Source organism: Carlito syrichta, unplaced genomic scaffold (assembly GCF_000164805.1).
Source record: "Carlito syrichta isolate Samal-C Ts95f unplaced genomic scaffold, Tarsius_syrichta-2.0.1 Scaffold309730, whole genome shotgun sequence".
In the NCBI taxonomy this organism is placed as follows: domain Eukaryota; kingdom Metazoa; phylum Chordata; class Mammalia; order Primates; family Tarsiidae; genus Carlito; species Carlito syrichta.
In genome coordinates, this window is record NW_007253826.1 from 196,954 (window position 1) to 208,920 (window position 11,967).

General features: G+C 48.0%; 3 protein-coding genes across 4 annotated transcripts in view; 2 read left to right on the plus strand and 1 right to left on the minus strand.

Annotated features, from left to right (window-relative positions):
* ZSWIM5 (zinc finger SWIM-type containing 5) overlaps nucleotides 1-6,658 on the plus strand; it is a 56,665-nt gene extending 50,007 nt beyond the window's left edge. Inside the window, 4 exon segments of the mRNA XM_008067665.2 lie at nucleotides 2,142-2,305; nucleotides 2,765-2,846; nucleotides 3,792-4,054; nucleotides 4,056-6,658. Of these exon segments, the coding sequence (XP_008065856.1) occupies nucleotides 2,142-2,305; nucleotides 2,765-2,846; nucleotides 3,792-4,054; nucleotides 4,056-4,655 (1,109 nt within the window). The 3' untranslated portion in view covers nucleotides 4,656-6,658.
* A 791-nt stretch (nucleotides 6,659-7,449) lies between these two features.
* On the minus strand, nucleotides 7,450-10,937 carry UROD (uroporphyrinogen decarboxylase). Of its 2 annotated transcripts, none has more exons than XM_008067652.1 (10): nucleotides 10,786-10,937; nucleotides 10,054-10,166; nucleotides 9,855-9,934; nucleotides 9,716-9,778; nucleotides 9,277-9,474; nucleotides 8,993-9,154; nucleotides 8,436-8,573; nucleotides 8,174-8,274; nucleotides 8,014-8,080; nucleotides 7,450-7,689 (listed from the first exon to the last, which is right to left on the minus strand). In XM_008067652.1, exons 1-10 carry the CDS (start codon nucleotides 10,803-10,805, stop codon nucleotides 7,528-7,530), a joined length of 1,104 nt encoding a protein of 367 aa, XP_008065843.1. In that variant the 5' UTR covers nucleotides 10,806-10,937; the 3' UTR covers nucleotides 7,450-7,527. The 2 variants fall into 2 exon arrangements, with proteins under 2 accessions (XP_008065843.1, XP_021573095.1); XM_021717420.1 differs by having other exon boundaries at nucleotides 10,054-10,209.
* An 862-nt stretch (nucleotides 10,938-11,799) lies between these two features.
* The window catches only part of HECTD3 (HECT domain E3 ubiquitin protein ligase 3), an 8,782-nt gene continuing 8,614 nt past the window's right edge, over nucleotides 11,800-11,967 (plus strand). Inside the window, exon 1 of the mRNA XM_008067666.2 lies at nucleotides 11,800-11,963. Within this exon, the coding sequence (XP_008065857.1) occupies nucleotides 11,895-11,963 (69 nt within the window). The 5' untranslated portion in view covers nucleotides 11,800-11,894. The remainder of the gene's footprint in view (nucleotides 11,964-11,967) is intronic.

Genomic DNA, 11,967 nt, shown 5'->3' on the forward strand with positions numbered 1-11,967 from the left:
CACTAAGTTGCCCAGGCGGGTCTCGAACCCGCAGGCTCAGGCAATCCACTCACCTCAGCCCCCCAAGGTGCGGGATTACAGGCTGAGCCACCGAGCCCAGCTGAGAATATTTCTATACTTTATGAAGTGGTATATTTATTTAAAAGTAGATTTAGGTCAGTGGACGTTCTAGAAAAGGCAAAACTATGAGATAATAAAAAGATCAGCAGTTTCCAGAAACTCAGGAAAAGGGATGAATAGGTGGAGCACAGGAGATCTTTACTGCAGTGAAACTATTTTGTATGATACTGTAATGGTGGAATACATTTGTCAAAACTCATAGAACTTTGTAACACAAAGAGTGGACCCTAATGTAAACTATGGACTTTTTAGTTAATGTATCAATATTGGTTCATTAAATATACCACTCTAATAATAATGTACAGTTGACATTCCATATCTGTGGTTTCCATGTCTATGGAATCAACAAAGCATGGTTTGAAAGTATTCAGGGAAAAAAATTCCACAAAGATCCAAAAAGCAAAACTTTAATTTTCTGGGCACTGAGTACCACAGTGAATCCACTTGAATGATGTCATGTGTAGGTATTGTATTAGGTATTGTAAGTAACCTAGAGATGATTTAGTAAATACAAGCGAATGTGGTAGGTTATATGCAAATGCTATGCCATTTTATATAAGGGACTTGATACCATCCTCAAATTTTGGTGTCCAAGAGGGGTCTTGGAACCAAAACAAATCCCCCACAGATGCCAAAGAATACTGTATTAATATTGGTTCATCAAATGTACCACACTAATGTAAGATGTTAATAATAAGGAATATGTAGGAACTCTTGGTACTATCTGCTAAGTTTTCTGTAAACCTAAAACTATCCTAAAGATATAGTCTACTAATTTAAAATCTTATTTTTAAAGATGATAGAAGAATAAAGGAAATCCCTTCCATAATCCTGGCATCCAAAGATAACTACTAGTAACATAAATATTCATGGAGATTTTATATTCATATATATGTACACATAAACACTGTACACACACTATCATTTTTATAAGGATAGAATCATTAAATATTAGCAATACACAAGTTCTTATATTTCTAACAACAACCCTAAAGATTATTATTTCTGTTTTATAGGTGAAGTAACTGAGTTGTTAAATGGCTGAACCAGGTTCAATTCCCCAGTGTATTTTATTCCAAAGCCTATATTCATGCCACTCCATCCCTTTGACTTTATCAACAGTTACAGAGCAAAACATAAGGACTACTTTTTGTTCTATCTTTATTTCATATATTTACCCTTCATAAGATATACCAATCTTTCATACACTATACTGCCTTCATACAGCAACCTCCACTTCATATGATGGTGTGTTTCTTAACTCTGTGTGCTTGGTATAGAATCCTTGCTTATTGAAAGGAAGCAGTAGAAGGCTGGGCGCAGTGGCTCACGCCTGTAATCCCAGCACTTAGGGAGGCCAAGGCGAGAGGATTACCTGATCCTAGGAGTTCAAGACCAGCATGGGCAATATGGTGAGACCTCATCTTTATAATAAATCAAAAAAATTAGGCGAGTGTGATGGCACAGGCCTGTAGTCCCAGCTATTTGGAAGGCTGAGGCGGCATGATCACCTGAGCCCAGCAGGTTGAGGCTGCAGTAACTGTGATCATGCCACCACACTCCAGCCTAGGCAACAGAGTGAGACTCTGACTCAAAAAAAAGAAAGGAAGCAGTTAAGGCCCAGCTCCTTTTTACTCCAGGGAGTTCTAGCGAGAAGCCAACAGTGAACTGGCGTACATTTTTGGCAATAATGTTGCTTCCTATCTTCTGTATAAGTAGCTCTCAAAATTCAGGTGTTCAAGAAAATTATTTCTGGTACCTAAAGAGCCTGAGAGTATAGAGGGTGAGGGTTAGAAACAGATGAAAAGGTGGGGAGAAATGAATTCATGGGATGCCCTGGGGAAGGAAGAAGCCTCCAATGGGACTCAGTGGAGATGGCTTGACCATCCAGAAGGGATGGTAACATTCATAAGCTTTCAATGAATTGATAGCAGCCAGTTCAAGCAGCACCTGTTGTGATTAGCTATTTAGGGAAACTTTAAAGCAGACCCTGTCCCTGCCCCTTCTCTCGGCACCTATAGGAGACACTCTGAGACTCCGAACAATTCTGGAAGCAGTACAGAAGCACATCCATTCTTCTTCCCTCATCTTCAAACTGGCCCAAGATGCATTCAAGATTGCTACTCCCACGGACAGTAGTACTGACAGCACTCTGCTCAATGTGGCCCTGGAACTTGGGTTACAGGTATGGAAGAAGAGTGGGCCATTCCCAATTTAGGCTTTTGGCCTAGTGACAATTGGTAGAAGATGAGATCCCTAGGAGGCTAGGTATAGACCAAGTCTAGTTCTTTCTTTGTCCCTAGAGCACAAGTTCTAGGCTAGGCAAAAGGTAAGGACTCCATAAGTTGGGTTCTGCTTTTAAGTTAAGGCCAGAAGTAGTACATGCTCCATTGGGCCCCCATTTTTTCTCTATCTCCCATTTCTCGAAGTCAAGCAAGGTAGGGTAATAAGGACTTTGTTACAGGTCATCAGAGAAGCCTCCTATCTGATTGGTGAGAAAGAAATTAAACTTGTCTATACTTATCATGAGAGAGACTGCTGCTTAAAGCACCAAAAAATATCTGTTGCATAAATAAATGGCAAGGGGAGGGGGAAGTCATAATAGTTAGGCTGAGCCCACTGGAAAGGCCTCTTTTGTGCCCAGGTAATGCGGATGACCTTATCAACCCTTAACTGGAGGCGCCGGGAGATGGTACGATGGTTGGTGACCTGTGCTACTGAAGTGGGTGAGTGCCCCACCTCCCTCTACCCCGAAGGAAAGGAGTTTCTAGGCCTTACACTTGGGACAGTACAATGAATCCCTAGAGCTCTCATATTTCTATTCTTTATGGCCTAAGAAAGGATGGGGCTGCTAGTAAGAGAAGATAGCCTCTGTTCAGCCAGCTTGAGCTCTGCCCTCACTTCTTGAACCATATCCTGATGTCAGCAGCACTTTGATCCTCTGATCAGAATGAATTTTCAGCCACCAATAATCAAGTGTTCCCTTGGGAGGTAGTAGGCATAGTGCTTTGGTCTCAGTCCCTGTCTATGCTTCTGAGAAACCCTAGACGACTTGAAGACTCCAGACCCTTTCTAGAGAACAAAGCTCTAGCACAAGACTACCCTGAGAGGCCCCACTTCAGCTAGAATCCGTGGCAGATCTGTGACCCCTGCCTTGGGGCAGGCAAACCACAGGCTCTGCTGCTTCATCCTTGTGAGGGGCTAAGAGCACCTGCAGAGAGCTTGAGCCCTCTGACCTGGGGGAGGAAGTGATGGGAAAAGACCCCAAATAAGGTCTGGCTATCCAGGATGTTCCCCTTGCCCTGGTTTGCCTCAGATCATGTCAAGGCTGCTAGGAAGCCTGGTCAATATAGTGAGACCATGTCTCTACAAAAACCAAAATAAATTTAAAAATTAACTGGGTGTGGTGGTGTACACCTGTAGGCCCAGCTTCTTGGGAGGCCAAGGCAGGAGGATCATTTGAGCCCTGGAGGCTACAGTGAACTATGATGGAGCCACTGCACTCCAGCCTCTGAGTGACAGAGTGAGACCCTTTCTGGGGGAAAAAAAAAGGCTGCTAAGGAGGAGGAAGAGCTTGTCTCTGCTATCCAAGTTCAAACCCAAATGGTAATCTGGGAAAACCTGGATCAGGACCCAGATGGCCATAGCTAAGTTCAGGCTCTTCCTGACAGGTGTGCGGGCCCTGGTGAGCATCTTGCAGAGCTGGTACACGCTCTTCACCCCCACTGAGGCTACTAGTATCGTGGCTGCCACAGCTGTATCCCACACCACTATCCTGCGCCTCAGTCTTGACTATCCACAGCGGGAGGAACTAGTGAGCTGTGCTCGTACCTTGGCCCTGCAGTGTGCTATGAAGGATCCACAGAGCTGTGCCCTGTCAGCCCTTACACTCTGTGAGAAAGACCACATTGCCTTTGAGGCAGCCTACCAGATTTGCCATTGATGCTGCTGCCGGAGGTATGACCCATTCACAGCTGTTCACCATCGCCCGCTACATGGAGCTTCGTGGCTACCCGCTACGTGCCTTCAAGCTGGCCTCCCTGGCCATGAGCCATCTTAACCTGGCCTACAACCAGGACACCCACCCAGCCATCAATGATGTGCTCTGGGCATGTGCCCTCAGCCACTCTCTAGGCAAGAATGAACTGGCAGCTCTCATCCCCCTGGTGGTGAAGAGTGTACATTGTGCCACAGTGCTTTCAGATATCCTGCGACGCTGCACTGTGACTGCACCTGGCTTGGCAGGCATCCCAGGCCGCCGCAGCTCTGGAAAGCTCATGTCCACTGACAAAGCTCCATTGCGCCAGCTCCTGGATGCCACCATCAATGCCTATATCAACACTACACACTCACGCCTGACACACATCAGCCCCCGCCACTACGGAGAGTTCATCGAGTTTCTGAGCAAGGCTCGGGAGACCTTTCTGCTGCCCCAGGATGGCCACTTGCAATTTGCCCAGTTCATCGACAACCTCAAACAGATCTACAAAGGCAAGAAAAAGTTGATGCTGCTGGTGCGAGAGCGCTTTGGCTGAGAAAACAGATAGCTCACTGTCAGGGCAGTCTGGGCTCCCAGGTCCATCAGGCCAGGCCAAGGACATTGAAACATTTGTCCACCCCTGGAGGACTCAGCACCTGTGGCTGAGGCCAGAGAACCGCAGGGCTAAGGATGAGGAGAGTCCCACTCTTGCCAATATACCTGCCTCGGCAAGCTTCTCACTACAGCCCTGACCTGTTTCTGGAGGAGCCGGGCCCTGCATATCGATCAGAAACTCCACAACACACCACCTCATGCCCTATATCCTGCATGTCCTGGGCATTGGCCCCCTCTCCCTTGGCAAACACAGAACACTGTTCCGTCTCAGGGATTGCTTAACCAGAGAAACAGAAGCATTTATGGTACTGTAAATACTATAGTATATGTGTTGCCAATTATTGTAAAGTTGTAACTATTTATAATTCTGGTTCTGATTTGTTGGGCACTTGAAGTAGCTGTGGGTGGGAGGATATGCTTGTTTTCTGAGGAGACTCACAACCATTTCTCAGGTTTCCTTTGCAGAGTGTATGCTATTGGCAGTGGAAGAGTGAGGGTGCCAAGGAGAAAAATGGCCAGTTAGAATAGTCTAGTCTATGCAGAAACCCCAGCCTACAGACATGGCATTGTAACCCAGTGGTGGCTGAGGAGCAGAGGCTAGGACTGGACTTAGACTTTTGTTTCGTGAAGCTATGAGGACACGAAGCTCCTGCTCCTGCATCACACATCCTCTTCAGGAGCCTGCTGAACACCTGAGAACAAGTGCAGGGAGAAGGTGAAGGTCTGGGAAGCTGCTGAGTTCATAATATTCACCTGTGCCCATCGCCTTTGTGTTAGTGTCTGATTTCATCTGTAATTATGTGTATCTGTTTGGCTAAGTACGTATGTCTGTGTGCATAAATGTATCTGTGCATGCCTGTCTGTATGTACTCAGGTATATTTATGTGTATCTGTGTTGGTTCTGTGTCTGTGTACCTGTGTGAATATGTGTGTACTGGACTGTGGATTTCTGTGTGAGGGTATACACATTTGCATACCTATGAGAATGAATACACATACACGAGTGCATGTGTAGAAACATGTTTGTGTCTATGTATCTGCCAGTTATCCATGCATCTGTGTGTCTTTATATGTGTAACTGAGCATTTTTCTACATGTATTTATGTCTGTGTATTCATATGTTTGAGGATCTACATGAATGTGTCCCTTCTCTTTTTGCCAGACCTCTCCTTCCCATTCCTCTTAGTCTCTCTCACCAGCTAATCATTTGTTCCCCATCTCTGTTCCTCCTGTGTTTACCATTCTCTTGCCAACCTTCTAAGCACCAGTTTCCTTCTACCTTAAGACTAGCTGCTTCAGCTCCACAGTTCTCTTCTCGCGCCATACTTACTGTCTTCCTTTGCCTTTCTACCTCAAGCTTCCTCTGCCTGCTTTTATCGTAGTCTCATTGCTGATTTGGAGGCCGGGCTGGTATGCACTTGGCCTTTCCCTTCCTATTTCTAGCCCTAGTGGGCAGCCCCTGTCTTAGCCTGACTGACCTCCACAGTGTATCTTGTTCCTGATACCTTCCTGACACCTATGCTCAACCTGGAATTATTATAGGAGGTAGCAAGGGTATTCAAAAGTCAGTTAGATACCAGTGTCTTGGTGTTTACTGCTTTATGTCTTAGTTCCTGAGTTGGGGGTAGGGTTTGATAGGGAAGGGGTGGTATAGGTAGGGTGCGAACTAAGGACCTGTTTTATTTTTCTTTCTTTGACAAACTGTTTATGTCACCTTTCTACTCCAAACTGACTGAGAGGTTGTATTTGCTATCTGTGGCTACTAAAATCTTCCTGTCCAGCCAAGGGCCCCTATAAGACCTCAGCCCAATGGGTTGGTAAAAAAGTGAAGCCTCTTCCATTTCTGCATCACAGTTGCCCTTTTTTTAGCAGGTATGTGAACTCACAGTGCTTTTCTATGAATAAATCATGGATCACAGAAAGGATCATTTTTCTAATAGCAGATACTGTGTTATTTCTATAAATGAGGCCCTTCTGACCCTTCTGCATTGCCCTGGCTTGGCTAGGGAGCTGGTTCAGCCTATAGTACAGTGGGTTCCTAGTGGTCTAAGGAGATGCAGAATGACAAAGAATTTCCTGCCATACCAGGCCCCTTTCCAGAGCTCACAAACACCACAGAACTTTGTCCTAGGAAGCAGGTGCCACCATTATGGGGAGAACACCAAGATCCTGAGAAAATCAAAGGGTATGCTCAAAAAAGAATGTAAACAACGCTGAGTGCCAGAGGGCCTTTTGGTGTCAGGACTCCTCGCCTCGGTGATGATGGCCTAGTCTGAGGCTCTAATCCTAAGCAACCTTGCTCTGAGCTTTCATGTCCTCCCCATCTTTTGCTATCAAAGTTAAAGGCCCCTCAGCTTCTCCCTGTTCACCTAGACTCCATCTTCCTCCCCATGCCTCTGTGAGTGTTCTACCTACTTCTGTGCTGCTCTTTGACCTATACTCCCCTTCCTCCCCCCACAAAGCCTTTGGCCTTTGTATGCTGTGAGGACCCCACCCCTTTTCACAAGGCCAACTGCTAAGAAGCTCTACCCTAACCCATGTAGCTCTGGGGCTTGGATATCTCGGAGCAAGATGCTGGTAAGAACCTTGACATTAAGTTCTATAGTACATATTAACTGATACCTGGCCTCCATGACTTAGGGAGAGACTGTAGAGAGAGAGGCCCAAGGGAAGAAGCAGAGGCAGAGAAGGAACTGAGGATAAGGGCACAAATCCTTCAAAACAAAATCGCATACTAGACTTCAACTCTGGAATGTTTATTCTCCCGGAAACAATCATCTGTGTTAGTGGTACTTGAGGGTAAAGGTACATGCTCAATTCTGTCGAAGCAGACGTGAGTATCTATGCACGGCATCCACAAAGGCCCCCACGTGTTCTGGGTCCATGTCAGGATAAAGCCCATGGCCCAGGTTGGCAATGTAGCGTCGTGGCCCAAAGTCATCCAGCATCTGCTGCACCAGTCGCCCAATCTCCTCCTGGAAGACCAATAGCCTCTGTCTTCCCTATACATAATAGTGACATGCACACACATTATATACACGTAGGCATGCTTCTACTCAGTGTTATTCATTCAGTCATTAATTCAGCAAAATTATCAGATGCCTAGTATGGACCAGGCACTAAGAATAAACACAAATGAACAACAAAAATTCCTGCCGTCTTAGGGCCTGTTGTGCATATGGAGTAGAGAGGGGAAGGACAAGCAGACATAATAAAAACTCACACATGATAATACAGCCATATCCACAGCCAAAAGAACGCACAGAGAAACATGCAGACATAGGGGCCCTAGCTGTTACCTCAGATGCATACAGGGCACAGGGGTCCAGGTTGCCCTGCAAGGTCACCGTCTTCCCCACAAGCTTCCTGGAAGCAGAGCCAGTGCTGTTTTAGTAACTGCACATGTTAGCTGCCCCCCTCTTCACTTCAATCTCACGGACCCACCCCTCCGTTACTCACCGGGCTTTCTTTGGGACCACTGTCCAGTCAAGCCCAACCACCTCATAGCCAGCCTGGGCCAGCTCCTCCAGGGCAAAATGCCCATCTTTAGCAAAGATGATCTGGAAGAAAGCAGATCTCCGGAGCTGTAGAGGGTCTTGCTACACCCTCTAATCTTTCTCGGCTGCACTTCTGCTGCCCTCCAGTGGCCACTCCAGTCCACACAGGACTTACCCTGAAAGCTCCCCATGCCTACTTTCACTCAGCCCATCCCAATGCTCACCATGGGCACCGGTGCCAGGCCTGCCTCTTGCAGCCCAGCCTTCACTCGTTTGGCCACATCACGGATATACGGCAATGCAAACTTGCTGAAGAGTTGTGGGCCAAGATGCCCTGCATGGGACTCAAAGAGCTGCAATGCCTACAGTTAGGTGTGGTGAAGAGAAAACATAACACAAAGTGTTAGTACTTCAGGCCCCACATAGAGAATCTGCCTCAATTTGCCCCAAGTGACGTCAATCCCTGATTCTGCCATAGCCCGTAAACCCAGTTCCAGTCAAAAAGTTCTGCCTTCTTCTCCAGATCCCAGTACCAGCTTTGTTTTTGAACACTCAAAGCATTAAGTTATCACTTCTTGGTCTTTTGGCTAAGATCAAATGTAGTATCAAAGTATTAAGCCCCCCTGCCAGTGTCAGGGTGGGCTTAGCTGCTGTAGCTAGACCATTGAAGGCCAAGTTTCTTTCATGCCTGGCATTAAGACCCCTGCTCTCTCAGGTTTAGAAATCCCTCTGATTCTTTTAGACCAAACCCCAGCCTATTTGTGGCTCTCTCAGCACTTACCTGGGCACCAGCAGCTACTTGTCCTACCAGATATGGAACCAAAGCATCAGTGAGGATGTGAAGCAGCTGGTGACTGGCCTGAGGTCTCTGATAGAGCCAGCGCTTGGCCTGAGCCATGGTGCTTGAGCCACCACCCTCAATCATGTATGTCATCAGGGTCCACTACAGATGGATACAAAGATGTCACAGGTGCACAAGCCAGATTGACACATCCTTTCCTTGTCTGTACCAGACCTGCCAGAGTGATCTCCCTATACCCCAGTCCCTGCTCTGTCCCATATTACCGGGGCACCAGCAAAGCCAATCAGTGGCACACGCCCAGCCAGTCGTTGTCGGGTAAGAGTAATGGCCTGGAACACATAGCCCAGCTCAGAGGGCACCACTGCTGGATCTCGTAGGCGCTCTAAGTCCCGTTCTTCCCTTAATGGCTCTGAGAAGCTAGGTCCTTTGCCAGGTACCATGGTCACCTCCATGCCCAGTGCCTGGAGAGGGAGAAAACATTTGGGTTCCCAGAAGGGAACTTCAGGTGGAAAGGTTCTATCATCCCATTCCAGGAGGAAAGGAAAATAAAAAGAAAGCTCAAGACAAACTCCCATCTCTTTCAGCCTTAGTTTTTCCCCCTATTCAGTCAGGATAAGTGCTTATTTGAACCTTGACTGGACCGATAGAAGGATTTTCAAGGGGTCCTTGGATCTCATACCAGGATAAGGTTTGAGTAGGTACCTGGGGTACAACAAGGATGTCAGAGAAGATGATGGCAGCATCCAGAGGGAAGCGACGCAGTGGCTAGAGGAAATAGGAGACAGGTTGCTAGGAGGCAAGCTGAGGACATAAATCCCTGCCTCTTCTGTGGACCCCTCACCTGCAGAGTCAGTTCACAGCAGGCCTCAGGAGAGCGACAAGTGCTGAAAAAGTCCTGGGCAGCTCGCGTTTCCCTAAACTCTGAAGACAGGACAGGAAAGACAGGACTCAGCCTTGAGGCCCTTCAGAGCCCTCCCTTGCCCTTCGAGAACTTTTCACTCTCCAGAGTATTATCTGGACGTCTGGGCCTTGATTCTGACCTGGTAAGTAGCGGCCTGCCTGCCGCATGCACCAAACGGGAGTGTAGTCTGTTTCCTCTCCCCAAGCTGCTCGCAGGAATGTGTCATTCTTCAGCTCCGGAAAACCCTGAGAACTGACGATCAGAGGGGGATGGAGGTAGATGTCAGTATGCTAGGCTATGGGTTGGGGAAGAGTACAGCACCACTATCTGCCTCCTCCAGGCCAGCTCCCAAACCGTGGCTTTCCGCCCATTCTGCCTCCTCTCTGCCTATCAGGTGGTGCACAAGACTCTAGAAGGGCCCGTGCTGGGGACCTCTTCCCTACACTTAGTCCCAACACTTCCAAGCGCAAAGCGACGGAGAAACTTGGGGGGCGGGGAGATGAAAGCCCAGTGAGGATAGTTTTTTTAGGGGGTGGGGGGGTCCTTCGGACTAACGAATCTCAGGAACGGGGGTGCCAGTGAGCTAGTTCAGGAACTGGGAGATCCCCAGGCTGAGGAGATAGTCAAAGAGGAATTCAGAGATGGTCCCAGAATAGAGATCCTAGTTGGAAATCCTGAGACACCCCCTGAATGAAGGTCCCTGGGATGAAGGTCTCAAGAATTCATGGTTGGAGGATTCGGGACCCAACTAATGAGGCTTGGGTTGGGAGAGCTCCAGGATGGGAAAAAGGGAATATAGAGATAATGTCTTGAGTTGGAAAATTCAAATTAGAAACCCCGCTGGCAACGCCGCATGCTGCGTGGAACTCACCCCAACCCGTTCGCCTCCATGCTAAGCTGTTCGCGACTGCGAGAATAACCCCACTTTAACCTGAATCTGAACCCGCCCCTCAGTCCAGGCTCCGCCCCTTCCTGGAGGAAACCAAGGGCGTCGCCATGTTAAAAGTCACATGATCAGATTCCAGTGACAGTACCAGGGCTGCCCTGCATGCTGCCGGTAGGACCCATACCTTTTTTCACCGTAAAGTCCGCTGTAGCGACGCAACAAAAAAACCGCCCAAATGAAAGAATTCCTCTGTAGCTCCATTTTACGGTGGCAGGAGGAATTTGTCCTCATCTGGTGGTCTGGGTATCCCGGAGGCTTCGCGCATATCTCGCTCTCCATTATTCTAACAGATTTATCCAGCCAGGCTTGCAACGGACCATGGAACCAGGGTGTTCAGGGAACTGAAATCATCACATATTGATTGATATTACCTACTAAGAGCCCTGCACTATAGTAGGTGCGGAGATTAAAGTGCTGCGCAAGACAGCCTTTAAGGAGCTACAAGACTGAGGGGAAAGCAGAAATCAGGAATCACACCAAAGTGGCTAATGACCACCAGTGTCCTGGGATTAGGAGTAGCAACCAGGATCAAGCCTGAATGACTCAAGACTTCTGTCAGTGGCGGGGAGTTTGTCATTCTCTCAAACATTTTAGTAACACCGCCCCTAGGATGGGGAGTCCAGCAGATTTTTAACCGACTGGTTGGGGGCGGCAGGCAAAAATAGAAACCCAGAGGACCAGGAAAAATGGCTGTTGCAGTGATCCACCCTAGATAGGATGGTGGCTTGAACGAGAGTAGTAGCAGTAGAGATTAAATAGTAGTAGCAAAGGAATGGAGGGAGAGAGATTGATCCGGTAGAAACCACTGATCTTGGGTTTGGTTGGGTTTAGTGTTGAAGGGGCACAGAGGTAGGCAATATGGTTGAGTTCAGGAGTGCACAGGGCAATAAATACAGTGTGAGCTGGAGTGCGCTTAGTCCAGAACATACGGCGAAGGCTGGCCGGAGGCGGGACCGGGCGTGGTGGGAAGCTTGGCCCGCGGTCGCCTCTCCTCCCGGCAGGGTCGCCTCTGGGTTTCCCTCAGCTGCTTCGCCATGGCGGGCCCTGGCCCGGGCGCTGCGCTCGAGTCCCCGCGGCAGCTGCTGGGCCGCGTGCGCTTCCTGGCGG

Bases quoted from the DNA above. Each gene is read 5' to 3' on its own strand.
- UROD (XM_008067652.1), bottom strand. From the start codon at position 10,805: ATGGAGGCGAACGGGTTGGG. The intron at 10,167-10,785 runs GTGAGTTCCACG...TCTGATCGTCAG, and splicing joins ATGGAGGCGAACGGGTTGGG to TTCTCAGGGTTTTCCGGAGC. The intron at 9,779-9,854 runs GTGAGGGGTCCA...TATTTCCTCTAG, and splicing joins GCTGTGAACTGACTCTGCAG to CCACTGCGTCGCTTCCCTCT.